Source organism: Panicum virgatum, chromosome 2K (assembly GCF_016808335.1).
Source record: "Panicum virgatum strain AP13 chromosome 2K, P.virgatum_v5, whole genome shotgun sequence".
Taxonomy (NCBI): Eukaryota; Viridiplantae; Streptophyta; class Magnoliopsida; order Poales; family Poaceae; genus Panicum; species Panicum virgatum.
Window position 1 is genome coordinate 53689085 of NC_053137.1, and position 16333 is coordinate 53705417.

The 16333-nt window shown below is 44.3% G+C and overlaps 3 protein-coding genes across 3 annotated transcripts; 1 reads left to right on the forward strand and 2 right to left on the reverse strand.

Moving 5' to 3' along the window:
* Window positions 1-7856: 7856 nt before the first annotated feature.
* On the reverse strand, window positions 7857-9071 carry LOC120695457. Its single transcript, XM_039978703.1, has 3 exons — window positions 8840-9071; window positions 8005-8756; window positions 7857-7913 (listed from the first exon to the last, which is right to left on the reverse strand). The coding sequence occupies exons 1-3, from the start codon at window positions 9009-9011 to the stop codon at window positions 7857-7859; spliced, it is 981 nt and encodes a 326-aa protein (XP_039834637.1). The 5' UTR covers window positions 9012-9071.
* An 811-nt stretch (window positions 9072-9882) lies between these two features.
* Window positions 9883-11649, reverse strand: LOC120696138. Its single transcript, XM_039979284.1, has 8 exons — window positions 11510-11649; window positions 11261-11416; window positions 11098-11160; window positions 10886-11026; window positions 10586-10660; window positions 10269-10352; window positions 10140-10193; window positions 9883-10064 (listed from the first exon to the last, which is right to left on the reverse strand). Exons 1-8 carry the CDS (start codon window positions 11532-11534, stop codon window positions 9979-9981), a joined length of 684 nt encoding a protein of 227 aa, XP_039835218.1. The 5' UTR covers window positions 11535-11649; the 3' UTR covers window positions 9883-9978.
* A 308-nt stretch (window positions 11650-11957) lies between these two features.
* LOC120685461 (E3 ubiquitin ligase BIG BROTHER-related-like) lies at window positions 11958-15875 on the forward strand. The gene is made up of 7 exons (XM_039967406.1): window positions 11958-12342; window positions 12429-12801; window positions 12885-12934; window positions 13963-14004; window positions 14107-14228; window positions 14315-14423; window positions 15474-15875. Exons 1-7 carry the CDS (start codon window positions 12103-12105, stop codon window positions 15555-15557), a joined length of 1020 nt encoding a protein of 339 aa, XP_039823340.1. The 5' UTR covers window positions 11958-12102; the 3' UTR covers window positions 15558-15875.
* Window positions 15876-16333: the final 458 nt, after the last annotated feature.

The following is a 16333-nucleotide window of genomic DNA, read 5'->3' on the forward strand; positions in this document are numbered from 1 at the left end:
CCTTTATGCCCCTAGATCCTTAACCGTTAAGATGACCTTGTCAAGCTAACCAACCTTTTTATGCGTGCATGTATCCGATATAGCCTGTCTAGTCAAGGAAAACCAGTGGTGCCCTAATTTCATAGACCCACCACCAATCGTACAAGACATGTGACAGTGCAAGGTTTAGTTGGTAGGGCATGATAGCTCGAAGTTTGTGAGGGATCGTTCTACTTCTACTATGACGCACGTAGTAGTAAAACATCAAGAACGGCAAGCACATAATTGAGAATCAGTATGGCCCTTGTTCTTCTGGTGATCTCCATCTCCATAGAACTTGTTCGCCATGTAGATCTCCATCTTCATGTACATGTGCACCATCCTTCATGTGATGAAAACTCCAAAAACTAGAACTTGCTATTACACCTAATAGCTAGTAAATAAAATTACATTCACGACTTGGATCATCACAGGTTGGCACGCAGGCCATTACATCAAATGCAACAATTCATATGGCTCCAGCTGAATTGTCATAATCACGACACGCAGGTCATGAAATAATTACACACATGCATCACATACACATAGAGGCCATACCGATCAAAAAACCTGCAAAACAGAGTTATGCGATTCCGACGTCCGAACTTAAAACACCGAAAACTCTATCTTTTGGGCCGAATTTCGCAAAATCTAAATTTTGCAGAAACAGTGTTTCTGTTCTGAACCAAGTCTAACTTTTTCTGTAGATACAAATCGATATAAAGTTCGCCTAAATCTGAGTTCATATGCAAAAGTTATGATTGTTTTACTGTAAAACACGCTTTTACAACAAAAACGGAATTCGCAGTAGATCCAATCTACTGCCCTATGCATCTCATGCATCTGGCTTATTCCCTAATGTTGCAGCACCGCCCAAATTAAACCGGCTTAAGTGCGCTAACTATCATTTTAAATATTAATCAAGCCACCGCGCACTTAAAACGGTGTAATCCGGCAGCCTGCTGGGTTAAGGATCGAAAACACCGGAAGTCTCACCCGAAGGTGAGCACAGATGATTACAAGCAGATAAAAGTTCTCAAATTTAATTTACAATGCGGAGTTTTGCAAACAAATCTACATAAAATATCAGAGTTCAAAATGCAGCGGAAATTAAATAGAAGTTTAGTTTAGAAAAACAACGATTACTACGATGACGTGAGGACGTCACATCGAGCCCACCGATGTGAATCCTGGTTAGTTCCAGCCAGCAGTAGATACCTGAAAACAGGGTAACAACAAACCCTGAGTATACTAATACTCAGCAAGGCTTACCCGACTATGGTATATACTTAGCCGACTCCTAGACATGCAGGCTTTTGGCTCTGGGTTTGTTTTGCTGAAAAGCTACTAATAGTGGATCCTTACTTTCAATATTTTAACTCAAATTTATTATACAAATACCAACTAGGTTTGTCTGAATATCTAGAGCACGCATGGTTGATCACATTATCTTTTTAGATTACCACAGTCATATCTCATAATCTCAACTTTCCAAACTCAAATCAATCTTTTACTATGATGTGACGCAGTGACCAAGGTTCTCTTAACCGAGAGAGACGGCGAATCGATCCGATTTAACCTTGCAAGGTGGACCTAACTCACACGACACATGCAAACCACGCCGGGCCACACGCGTCAACTATTCCCATCATTACCCCGACGTCTGAATCACGCCTGCCAAAACCCGGGTGAAGGGCCCCTCACGGCGAACTCCCAGAGAACCCGAAGGCGACATACATTCCAACACCCGCCATCATCCCACTCCCAGAGTAGCAGGTCACGATTCAAAGTATCGTTGCAAATCAGGTAATTAGCTTACCGGTTTCGACTACCTCCTACTTCCGGCATGTGGTTAGTACTGTTCAAACTCGGTCAGCAGGGCCAACAACGGTACGATCCTCAATCGACACAGGCGGAGGCTTACTTTCCCTCCATTCCATATCCAAAACCAAAATCATCTCCGCCCGGTCTCTATTTCTCTTTCCTCCTTGATTCATTCTCAAGCCACGTTGCCATAAGTAACAGAAACCTATAGCTCGCGAGTGACAGCAATCACTCGACTTCTACCGGATCCTAGTTAAGCATGGCAATACTAACGACACATGTATACTAGTATAGACTCATAGGTACCTAGGGAGAAACATGCATACTAGGGTTCCATACAACTCCTAAAAACATAAATGCACAAATACTTAAATAAACATTGAATACTCAAATTAGGGGTTATGCTCCAGGGCTTGCCTGGGTTTGACACAAAGTCAGTTAGTTAGCTTGTAGTCTTGCACCGACTTGACATCATCCCAGTCCAAGCATGCACTCCAGTCGGTCCTTCCGTCTTCTGGATTGGTCCACCCGTGCAACATCTTCTGGCTCGGCTTCAACATTGCCCTCTAATTCCACGTGTCGTACACTCAGCGTACCTAGATGATATGCAACGATGCAAATGCAATGCAATTAAGAAAAGACATGACTGGGCAATCATTTATCGAGTAAACACAACAATCAAACTCAAAAGGCACAAGAGTTGGTGCTGCAACACGAGAGTTCATTCAAGAATTTTAGCCTGAAGTGTTTCCTACTAAAAAGCATTACTATCTTGCTTAGAAAAGGCTAAGCAAAGATATAAAGCAAGAAAGAACAACTAGGACAATTTATTTAACCAGCAAGGCATAAAAGTAAAATAAATACAAGCAACCCATGAACTAGTTCTCGCGAGGTTAACATAACTTATACAGGACTAACTTATATTGTTGGAATTAACAAGCAACCATGATTTTCCAGCATTTATTGATAACAGGGGGTAATTAAATTTAACCTCAACATGACGTACAAGTTAACTTAACTCAAATCATTGCAAGCACTCACCAATAAGAATTTGCCAAACATGTCTAGTCAAACAAGGGTTATTATACTTCACCCAGAAATGACATAACTTGATGGATTGAAACATGCAGAAAAGAATGGCTTAGCAATACTTTTGGAAAGTGAAAGATATAGCTAGAAACTAAACAAATGCAAAAACTTAACTTGAGGACATGATCTAGCAACCAAAATTTGCCAGAATGATGAGCTATTGATAAAGCATGAAACAATATTTTGCCAACATTTATTGATGATCGAAAGTATTTATTTTAACCTTAGAAAAGAAATCAAACACTAACAGATCCACAAACATGCACATAGGCCATGCACCTAGAAATTTTTCACTGAACTACCCATACGAAGAGTAATCTACTGAATAAATTTCATAATTTTTGGAACAACGGAACAACCGGTATTAATTAAACTAACTTAAACGCAAACTGAATTTTCATCAGGGGCAAAAGTGACATTTCACATGCACAAGTATTTTTCCTCCGAAGATATTGATTTTAGAGACCTAACAAAATTGGGTTTGTATTTTTAGGATTTTCCTGTGATTTATTATGCAATTAAGAATTATCAGCCGAATATATAAAAAAACAAAAATCATTAAAAAGGGGGCTGACAGCCGGGCCCCACATGTAAGTGGGCGCCGGCCCAGCTGCCTTCCCCCTCCCTTGCTTCACCCGCTCGGGCCAAGGCCGGCGCGCTGCCAGGCCAACCGCGGCGGCGCGGCTCCCGCCGGCGGTGGCCGGCCGGCGGCGCGGCTGGGCCGAGCCCCGACCGGGGCGGTCGGGGGTCAGGGGCGTGCGCGCGGGGCGGGGAATAGGAGCGCGCATGGGGTAGGGCGGCGGCGGCTTGCGGTGGCGGCGTTCCGGCCACTGCGGAGCAAGGCGGCGGCGGGAGTGGGCGGCACGGGGTTCAGGGAGGCCGAGCAGCTCCGGGGCGCACGGCCACACAGCTGGGGCCCGCACGGAGGCAGCCCGCGGCGGGCGCAGCGGCGGCGCTCGGGCGGCCACGACGGCGCGGCTGCAAACCGGCGGCGGTGGTGGTGGATTTCGGCGGGAAAAAGGTCGGGGAGCGAGAGGAGGTTGCTGGGGAGCTCACCGAGGGCTCAATTCGAGCATAGGAAGGTCGGAGGTGGGAGCTCGACGGAGGGGGGTAAAGCTCCGGGACGAACGGCAATGGCGGATGGCGGCTTGATTCGGCTTGGAAAAAGGATGAACGGGCTCAGGGAGGGGTGGTGAAGGTGGAGGGCGAGGTTACTCAGCTCGGGGCGCAGCGAATCGAAGCAGGGACGACGGGGATGGCCGGCGTAGCGAACGGCGGCCGCCCAGCTCGTGCTGTGCGCGACGCGAACGCGAGGAAGGCGAGGAAGGGAAGGGAAGGGGTGAGAAGCTTCCAGTGCTCGCGCGAGGATAAGGGCAGCGCTCAGACGCCGAGGTCGGGGAACGATCGTCGACGCGTGGACGAGCTCGCCGGCGTCCAGGCTTCGGGCGTCGGGCGCGCACAGTGTCGAATAAGAGAAGCACAGTGTTCAATTTGACCATTTTTTATTTGCCTTTGACTGTCCAAAACTCAAATTTTGATATAGGAACTTGAGATTTGGCCAAAATAAAAGTTGTAGAGAAAAAGAAGATCTACAACTTTCGTTTTGGGCGAATGTTGATTTGAGGTTCGGATCATCGAGAAAAACGGGGTCGAACATAGCTAAAATAATGTTTAATATGCGAACACGATTAACGCTAATGACGCGATTAAGCCACGATTAGAGATTAAACACGGGATTAGCGTAAAATTAACACTGGGGTGTTACACCTAAGTTTCGATTCGACCAATCACATTGATCTCCAACCGCAGCGACCGGGTTTATGTGCATCACTTAACTCCGATGGTGGAAAACCGACCGGTAGGAGTATGTCGTTGCACAACCTTCGCAGCTAGTTTACGAAACTAGGTCATAGATCGATCTGAAAATACGCATATCTCCATATGCACATATCCGAATCTATAACAAGACAGCACTGGCTCTTGATACCGCTGTTGGAATATGGGGTAGCAAAAACAAAAATTTTCTACCACATAAATCAGGATTACTGCAGTTATATATCACGGGATTACCACTCGATGCGCGATTGCGGAACTTCTGTAGCGCGTCGGTGTAGTGCAGATGGAAGCCGGTAGTGTAGTTGCGTGAACCACCTCACGAACGGCTCGTCCTTGTGCAGCAAGCGCATCACCTCCACGAAGTCCACACATACGAGAAGAAGCGTCGTGATCCGGACTGCTAGGTCCGCGAGGGCGACCTAGGGCTTGCCGCACAGGATGGAGGGGGCGGCACTGTAGCATCGCTACTGTTCAGGGGGGTACTGTAGCAGGGTACTGTTCGCGCACGAGAAGAGGTTAGGGTTATGGTTTTTAGGCGCCCCCTCCTCTGTTTATATAGCCTCTTAGGTGGGCTGCCTTGGGCCTCACCTTGGGTGCCCCCTTTTGGGCCTAAATGGCCCATTAGTGCACCTAAGTCCATTCTTTCGGATCTCATCCTTATCAGGCTTCTTTCCCTTATGTGTGTGACCCTATGGGCTAGAGATGGCAATGGGTACCCGATACCCGAATACCCGACAGGTTTTACCCGATATAAAGGAGGGTATGGAATGAATTCTTCACCCGTGGGTATGTTAATGGGAACAATCCTCTACCCGTCGGGTAGGCGGGTGCGGGTACGGGTGTGAACTACACATACCCACGTACCCATGGGTAATTTATACCTGCAACAATCATCCATAGAACATAATAAATTAGATCCATATAGGTATATATATTCAAACAATTGATCAATTTGTTTGTTGCTATGTTATTAATTATTGTCTTCCTCTTATTTACTTATATTTGATGATTTGTGATTGTATTTATATCATATATTTATTAGTTTTGTGTTATTTAATATGTGCATAGCGGGTATCTAATCGGGTACGGGTTACCCATCGGGTTTATTTTACCCGACGGGTACGGGTATGGGAACGATTTCGTACCCGCACACGGGTATGGGTATTGTAGCGGGTATAATTTTTTTTCACGGGTACGGGTATGGGATAGAACTATCCGGCGGGTATATACCCGTTGCCATCCCTACTATGGGCTCACATGCGAATAGACATGGCCCGAGTACTCTTACTCGACCCAATAGTAGATAGTGGCCTCTAGCAAGACATGTCAACTCCTATGCGCACGTAAAGATCATATCAGACGAGCCGCCACAATATCATATATATGATGTTCCCTTTGCATCACGATATTTGGTCTAGCTTAAAGCCGACCACTCTTTCTCGATCATGTGATTCGGAATCCTTGGTTAACTCTTAACCCTAGCATGGCCATGCATTTCTTGATCTGAATCACTCGAGGGGCCCAGAGATATCTCTCTTATAGAGAGGGGCAAATCCCATCTTGACCGACTATGTCTCACAGCATGCTTCTTAACAGACCCGAAAGCCACCTTTATAACTACCCTGTTACGGTGTAGCGTTTGATGGCTCCTAGGTAAGTCGGTTCACATCTTGAGTACATACGACGATCTCAGATCTTAGGACACAGCGTACATATTGTGTAATAAGAAGTCATCATCTCGTGTTGGGTCAGTTCTGTCTTATGTCTCACATGAACCCACATTATTAGTTTGATATCTCCATGTCCATGACTTGTGAAACGTAGTCAATCAACTAATACATGTGCTAGTCTAATATTCATGTGTGTCCTCACATGAACTCCGACTAGGAACATTTTAGAATATCCATACAAGTAAAGAGTTTCACAAATACTTCACATAAGCATTAATCAATACAAGTTGTCATCCATGGATATTCAAGGAACACTTTGTTAATCATGAATACAAAGAAATATGATTGCCTCTAGGGCATATTTCCAACACAACCCACCGATTGTCAAGCTCATAACCTTGAACCTTCTCTTTAGACCCATTGTCACGACGACGATATATTGGGTAAGAATCTTTACCCTGTGAGGTGGATTCCGCGAAGGGACGCGGATAATGATTTTTGCATGAAGAACGACCCTTAGTACATGGACAATTTGGGTTTAGCACACCGCACGGCCCATGCATCATATGCTTAGTCACCATTATGTACAACTCTGGATATTTCTTCTTGTTTGGCAGCTCAACACATATAAGTCGGTCATACTACTCCGGGCATGTGAGCTTCCATTTCCTTTTCATTATGAGCAAGAAGTGAGCATGTGGTAGACCCCTCTTCTGAAATTCCACAACATACACGTACGCCCGAACCTTTCCAAGTATATCATTCTTCAACAACTTTATTTTCATAGCCTCCAGCTTCGCCCTGAACACACGGGATACAAGATCCGGTCGATCTTGTGCTGACTGGCATGGATAAAGTTCATTCCTGGTCTCATCCCAGTTAGGATTGCAGGTCATTGTTAGAAAGATATCCGGCTTGCTGTACTTGCGTACCAGGGCCATTGCATCCATATACCGACGCCTCATATCATGAGGGCCTCTGATGAATGTTGTAGAAAGGACAGTATGTCTTCCAACAGCATCGGCTCGACCCTCACCAGCGTTCAAACTATCGACAAGACCCTGGTACAGGTCGGCTCTGAGACTATCCTGATTATTTCGGATGTAATCTAATCGAGAGCTTTCAATAACATATGTATCAATGGCAAATTGTTGAAAAAGACGCTTGCCATAAAACATTGGATTGAAAATACCAGGACGCATTTGAAATTTGTAGCAGTAGTAGTCACGCACTGTGACACATAAATTTCCAGCACTCCCTACATGAATGGAGAATGTAGTTGTTATTGTAATTACTAAATCATAGAAAAAAGTAAATATATGCAATTACTAAATCATAGGAAAAAGTAAATATATGCGTTTGATAATGTACCTAGATCCTCGCCGTCTGCACGTGCCTTTCGGAGTTCACAGGCAGCATTTACTTGATCCGCTGTGACTCCCACCTTTGAGATGCAATTGTGCCACCCAAGCTCACCTCTAGGGAAGAATAGTGGGTATGACAGAGCATCATAACACCCATGGTATGATCGAATGCCGTGAATAGATCTATCCTTCCCTTGGAGTACAACGCTATGCTCGAACTGCCCATGACGCTTGCTACCCTCTATCCAAACTGCAGCAACCTCTGATGTGATAGGTACATTGTAGGTTCGCTGGTCCAACCTTTGGTCAAGATTTAATTCCACATGATAATCCTCCAGATCATCAACTGCACCCAAAGTCCTAAAATGCTCAGAGTATGGGCTGCCCCGCATGATCGCAACCAACCTATCGATGACTTCCTTGTCTTTCCTTAAGCATTCCTCTCGACATCTTCGATAACGAAGCTCGAGCGAAGGATCATCATCATGGAAATACAACTCAAGATGTCTTGGTTCAGCACCCTCCTCTTTACCAAATGAACGTAAATTGTGGTAAATTTGACCATAGGCACGGAACGTATACACACCTCCATTACGCATGTTCGTGGTCATGCGATCAAGGTGACAATATAGCGAAGTAAATGAGAAATGACCGTTGAAGAATCTGATGTTAGAACGGAAGTGCCTTGCATCAGCATCTGAAGCTGTCCACAGCCTCATAAGCTCAGGCGGTGTGTCGGGGGTGGATAAATGTATCTGCCCACTACGACAACAAAACCCTGGAGTTTTGTGCGCAAACTTCTTAGCATTGCAGTGCTTGCAATTCTCCACCGCCTCTAACTTATGTGTTTCAGATGGAACATTGGCATAGACCACGTCATAAGGATTCAACACATCTGGCACACCGTTATCTTCATCGTCAAGGTTGATTTCCACGTCGACTTCGTCTTCTTCTTCTATATTTAATACAATAGATAATAACATATTATTATTAATTTATCAAAGGTTATTTTTAATAAACATTTTTTAATAGAAATACCTTGTCCCGCAAATAGATAATCCTCGTCCTCTTCCTCGTCCTCCTCAAATACAACATCATCATCACCATTTGCGTTTTGGAGTGTTTTATGTGACACGTTGGTAATTAGAAAGAGGTTTAGCTGAATAGTTTGTTGAGTTTGAAAAAAATATAGCTTTGAATAAATTACCATCCTCAACGATTGATGCACCAACAGCGGATTCTTGTGTCTCTGGATATGCGTGATGCGCTCGATTTGGGTATGTTGCTCCTATATATTCAATGTTGATTTAGGATGCAAATAGAAATAGTGTTAAAAATGAAATAGGGTAAAAAAAATAAGAGGCATTCACCAGTGTTAACGACGTTAGATTGTGTTGGAGCATCCACCACATCGGGGATCTCATTCGCCACATCGGGGATCTCATCGGGGGGACCCAAGTACTTTCTTCCAATTGTGGCTTCAAATAAGAGATTGCGACGGGCTAAATGGTTTTGTCTCTCCCCGAGAGGAACACGCTGTCGTCGGGGTTGGTGTGCAGATGGCAATTTATTGGTTTTTTCAATCTCTTTGTTGTCTAAACCTTGATCAACTGGAAATGGAACGAAGAGCGGCGGTCTGTTCAACAAGATTTCAATATCTTCAGCAATTAATTTGGATTGACCCTGGTGGGCAATATGATTTCAGGGGTAAATTGAGGATTTTCCAAGGCGATGGATTCTGGGTGTAGATTGTTTTCCCAGAAATCTTTTAACCTTCTCTTGTAATCTCGATTACGTTCTGCACCAGTCTTCGTTTGCTTCTTCGATTGGTTTTTCTCATGGTATAATTCACGACGACGTTTATTTTTTCTAGCCCGTTGATCGTCTGTTAAGGTTCGTGTCTTACAGGACTTTACACTCACACTTGAGGTATCCGCACATGCGGGCAAGTGTGTATAGCCAATTACTGTAAATAAATTATTAAGATCACACCATCAGACGTTTGCAATCATCATTCATACTTAATAAACACAACTTAGCATTTAATTACGATATAAAAAATTATTTTACCAACACAAACAAGCCAGCAGTATGAAATTTAATATTAAAAACGTATACAGTATACAAAATGAAGAATTTGGACAGGTAGTTGCACATTATATATCCCAATCATTTGGTCAAAACCAAAGATTCCACGCACCTGGTGGTACATCTGTATATGCGTCAGAGAGATTAGACTCCACCGTACCCACCGGGGTCGAATCTGATTAAGAACACCACCACTATAAGTCGAACCAATAAAATGTGAAAGGCATGAAAAATGATGGGTGCATATTACCAGCGGGATGCTCAACGATAGGAGTGCTGGTGATGGGTGCATCATTTTCGTCATCTACGGCAAACAAGTTAGTGCTTGTTCATCAGCTGGGCGTGTACATCACAGCATATGAAAACATATATAGCATACCAGTGGGGGGATGCTCGTTGGTTGGCGCAGTGCACGAGACGCATTCTATATGTTGTTCATCAGCACCATCATTGAAATTTAAATCTGCAGTGGATCTCACCAGGGTTCAGATGACAACATAACTTAAATGGTGATTCTATTATGAAAAGCACCATAGTAGTCTGCACGGGTTCAGTTGGACACGTGCACCACAAAAAACTAATTTCTAATAATTTCTGAACTAATAAACAAAACTATTATGCATTTCATTCAAGTGAAGACATATAGTTCAATTCACGTCAATGTTGAGCATAAGAACTGCATGACAGGCAAATTACCATTAGCGGGCAGAAGCTGGACAGTGCTAGAGATGTGTGCATGTTCTTCAGCAGCACCATCCTTGAAATTTAAATCTGCAGTGGATCTCACCGGGATTCAGATGATAACATAACTTAAATGGTGATTCTATTATGAAAAGCACCATAGTAGTCTACACAGGGATCAGTTGGACACGTCCACCAGCAAAAATTATCATGCATTCCATTCACATGAAGACATATAGTTCCATTCACATTGATGTTAAGCATAAGAACTGCATGATAGGCAAGTCAGAGTATGTTCATCAGAAGGACACGCACCTGATGAAATTTTTGCGCCCTTGGTTACGTCTTTCTTCATCGGATAAGCTTCACGCATCTTCTTGTTCGTTTCAAGCCTTTTATCATTTGAATTCAAGTCACTCAGGGCCCTGTCACTTTCTCGTCTCAGGCCAGAAATTCCTAAAGACATTAAAAATGGGTTTGTTATCCATAGATGTAGAATGCCGACCAAGAAATGAAAACAAAAATACCTGTTGGATGTTTGGCTATATTAGTATCAGCATTACTCGATTTGAAAACATGTATGTTACAACCTGCCGTAGATTTAAAAGAAGATTCAGATGAGGAAAAGGTCAGGGAAACAACAGTTAAGCACAAGATCAAAGTGTCAGTTTGGATCCAACAGGGTCAAACCTGGTTCATTTTCCTTGTTTGCATAGCTCTTTTTCCGTCTGTATGCCTCACGACGCTTCCTGTTCTTTTCCTCTCTTTGCTCATCTGTCATTGCGGCACAACGGGCTCGTTGCCGCTCTCTTCGAAGTTCAAGAGCATCAACGGCAAGGCCAGGACCTTATCCAGTGGTATTTCGTGAGACGTGTACTTGGAACGGATACTTAATAAAGATAAAAATAATATGATAAAGGGAAAGAAGAAAATTAGTACCTTTCTTATTGTTGGGAGGACCCATTGCATTTACCAATCGGAACGATACAGGTTCAGCTCTCCCAGGCTCAACAAAAGTTCTAACTCTCCCAGTCTAAACACACCTTCCGACGACTCGTGAGTTGTGACTGGGCAGTATTTCTGCAGTCACCTGATCACATTATGAGCCTGTTAGAAAAAAATGTAACAGGCTGAACACACGGGTGTTGAGAGTGTGTTGTGTCTGGGCAGTATTTGAGCAGTCCCCTGATCACATTATGAGCCAGTCAGAAAAAGTGTAACAGGCTGAACACACGGGTGTTGAGAGTGTACAGTCGTGTACATGTACCAATAATTAAACCCTTGGTAGTTCAACTATTAGTAATTCAAGTACTTAAAATTTCGAAACAAATACTACCTAAAAAGAACGAAGTCACGGTGTGTCCGCTCGTCTGTATGTCCGTCAATCCCTGTGCGTCCGCCCATCCCTGGACTCCGCCCCTCCCTGGACTTCGCCCCCGCCCCCCCCCCCCCCCCCCCCCCCCCCCTCCGGTCCCTCTGCGGAACCGCACGCCTGGACTCGAACCGCACCGCCCCTGGACTCCGCGGCCGCCATGGAAGATTCGAAGGGGAGCGGCGGCGGGGGCGGGGGCGGCGGCGGCGGCGATAAGCCCAGCGCCGAGCTCAACCCCGGTTCGAATCCGCCCCCACCTGCCGCGGCGGCCGCCGGGGCCGGGGACGATGGTGCCGCCGCGGCCGCGGCCGCGGCTGCGGCCGACGCGTCGAGGCGGCCTTTCACGGCCCTCAGCCAGGAGGAGGCTGACCTCGCCCTCGCCCGCGTCCTGCAGGAGCAGGTAAGCGGCGACGAGATCTCACGGCCTCGCGGCGATTCCTAGGGTTCCTCGACCCCCCGATTAACCCGTCCTTCGGATCGGTGCAGGAGCGGGCGTACATGTTGCTACGGATGAACGGTGGCGGCGGCGAGGGAAGCGACTACGGGAGCTCCGAGGCCGGGAGCTATGAGTACGACGAGGAAGGCGAGGACGACTACGAGGAGGAGCTGGAGCACCACCTCCGCGTCCACCACCACGAGCACCCCGCGGGCGATGCTGATGGCGAGGGCGAGGGCGCCGAGGGTTCCGAGGGTGCCGAGGGGAGCGACTACGACGAGGAGTTCGAGGAGGATGAGGAAGGGGAGCCGGAGGTAGATCCCGCGGACTTTGAGGACGATGAGGCTTACGCGCGCGCGCTGCAGGATGCTGAGGAGCGTGAGGTCGCTGCGCGACTTATGGCTCTCGCTGGTCTCAGCGATTGTGAGTACAAACGGTTCCTTTTCCCCCAGCTCAGTTCACATTTTAGTTGGCTGCTGGTTTGTAATTTTAGCTTTCCCTTGCAGGGCGAGCAGTGGATGTGGAGCATGAGGAGGATCATGTAAATGATCCACAGGTTGTGATTCATCTCTTATAGTTGATAAACTATACCTTTGTTAGAAGGGTTTCACTTGAAGTTGCAATTAATGGTCTTGAGAAACAAAATGTTATTACTGTCTCCTCAATTGTTGATTTCTGTGCATATAAACTAGTGATAGTGATTGCTTCTTCATTGATTAATGCAAAGATGGATAAAGTTATTCCGTAAAACTGAGCATGATTGGCGCCATATTTTATTGGCGCAGTTATAATAATTCTGACTTTGTTTTTATTGACACCATGACACTTCCCTTTTGTTAAATTGTTGTCATTCTTTCCTACCTGAAACACATCTACTCTTTCTCTTTGAAAATTGTTGCACTTTGATTGCATAGATTTTAGGGGTCTGCGTTTTCTTTTTCACTGAAGGGAATATTCAATTACTCATTCATTGAATTCTAGTTATGCATTTCTAACTGAAAATGAAATGTTGTTGCTATGTGAATGGTGGCTTAAATGTTGATGGTAAATAAAGCCACGCTAGACTAAGGCCTTTCTGGAAGTGGTCATGGGGACATGCATAGTCTTTTATCTCAGCCATTTGAAGTGCTATCTGCATGTTCTAGCAAAAGTTAGCAAGGATTCATTGCTATTCAGTTAGATTGCAACTTTTTCTTGTTTGTCATCTTTAAATGATGAGCATTATTTTCTTACAGTTCTTTGGAGTTCAGGACCTAAACAGGAAACCTTGTCTAGTTTGGATGTTATTAAGTGTTACTATTGGGTTCTCCTTACTTAGACTGAATTATCTGGCCTTCTAGCAATATGATCAAGAAGCAACATAGTATATGTAATTTATTATAACTGATCAGGTTCTACTATTGTCCTCACACCTCAGATCCTCTAGGAATCGAGGCATATTTCCCAACTAGTCCTACAATTTCCATACAGGAAATTTATGTCTTTGTTCACATATCGATCTTATTTTCTTTCATACTTTTGGTAATCAATTAACTATGATGAATGATTGACAGTTTACACTTCTATATGCTTTTATAAACCCAGGAGGCATGGCAGGAGGTTGATCCAGATGAATACTCTTATGAGGCAAGTTGCATTTCTTGTTGTCTTACCCTTAATTCCCCAAGCCCTTCATTTGAAGCTTTAAACATCAACATGGCATGTTAATGGTTCTCATATTGATTTCAGGAGCTAATCGCATTGGGTGAAGTAGTTGGTACAGAAAGCAGAGGTCTCTCTGCTGATACACTTGCCTCTTTACCTTCAGTGAAGTACAAGACACAAAATGTTCAGGATGGCAACGCAGAGCAGTATGTTAAAATAATTGAAAGTTTAATAGCTTGTAATAACCTTTTGTTCTGTATATGAAGTCCTGATGCATAATTATTGTTGATAGATGTGTAATTTGTCGTGTGGAATTTGAGGAAGGTGAATCTTTGATTGCACTTCCCTGCAAGCACTCATACCACCCTGAATGCATAAACCAGTGGCTGCAAATAAATAAGGTATGATGGACCTTCTTAAGCTTTACATATTTGAGTGGCTAGAAAGTTTACTTGTACTCGCATCCTTGAATGTCACACACATGCACCTGAAGGAGGAATGTTTACATCCCAATTAGGTTGCACAGTATTACTATGTTTGATAGTTACTTCTAGTCATTGTTTCTTTTTACCAAAAACTTCAAGATAATTCTGTTGGCCATTAGGCAGGCTCATGGTGTATGTACTGATGTTGTTCTTTTTCTTCTAATTGTGTAGCTGTTTTTAGATGTACCCTTGCACCATTGTTTGCCATTGGAAATTTAAGAAAAATGGTCGCATATAAAATATAGGATGTCAATGGTATTGAGGAACACAGTATCAGGGTAGCCATTTGTAAATTTGAAAGAACAATATTCTGTTGTTTGCTTGATAGAGTACCGCAGTAACATTTGAAAGGTTCAGCAAATTCGCAAACCTTGGAAGCTGATATGCTGAATGCATTAATGGATCGTTGGGGATATAGGCTTTTGCATGCTGTTTAGATAAAATACTTCTGTAGTATTTTATGGTCAACCACATTAATCATGGGGAGATTTGGAAGTTAGTTAAATGTCCGCACTCTTTTCAAATACCTTTTGTTCCTTCAATCACTCCAGTCTGTCAACATTTACATCTTTCTATTAGTGTTCTAAGTACTAGTGCCATCATTATTGTCTGCAGCCATTTCCTGTTTATTTATTCACGAGCTAATAAGTCTGTATTGAGTTGTCATACTCTATCGATCAAGAAAACTTTGCCTTCAAAATTTTATTTATCCATGGAAGCTGGCAAATCCGATGTAGTTGCTGCAACTGTAGTGAGGTCAAAGTTAGTTTTCCTGTCAAATGGTTGGCTTGACAGATATCTCACTATCTGGCACAGTGACTAGCTGTAGGCTACAGATGTACTCCCATTATGCATACCGTTTGGCTGCAGCAATTTTAACATGTTTTATAATTAATGTGATGCGGACACTTCTAACCATGACACATCTTGGCCCAAGATTTGACAAAATATTTCTGATTATTGCAGGTATGCCCTATGTGCAGCACAGAAGTTTCAACCTCGGGCAACAAGGAGGCAGAAGTTTCAGCCTCGGGCAACAAGGAAGCGTGACCCACTCTCATATGGCCATTTTCGGCACTTAATGGGAATAACTAGCAGCATCAGTGTAGCATCTGTATTGTTGAAGCAAAAGCAGAAAAACTTATTAGAACATGAAAGGATATTGTGTTTCAAACAAAAAAAAACATGCAAGGAGGTCAGGAAATATTTAATCCTCGTTTCACTCTTTTTCTCTTGGCTCTGCTCACTGAACTTTCTCTGCCTTGCCGAAATGCTTTATGTTCCCTTGGGACGCCTTGTGGCTGTAGTATGATCCATAAATGCACTGATTATATTTATATATTATTTAGTCATTCTTTTTACTGGTCCCATGATCATCGTGTATATTTGCTTGTTAAATGCTGATGACATTATTGCTTATGACATTTTGAGTGGTCACGAACAAGTTGGCATTTTGAGTATGAATATGTAATGTAGGGAATAGAAATAAGCTACTATAAGAAGGCTTTATATAGGCAGGTAAAGCCGGTCTGTACAGGTGGCTTTACCTGCCCAAGCCGGTGACCCTTTACATATCTTCTTGGCAGTCTCTGAACAAAGCAGCTCTCAAACCCGGAGACATGGTGCATCAAGGAGATTTTGGGGGAAGGGAAACCTGGCTCATCCGATCCATGCAACCCGTTGGGCCACTTCACGGCGTCTTTTCCGACTCCTGCCGCGGCCATCCTGGTGCCAACGCGCTGGTGCCGCCGGCCGTCGCGCCACAGAGTTTTCAGGCAGCCCGAGGGCCATCCCCACCGCTGCTGGAGCTGGACCATGCCTCAGGC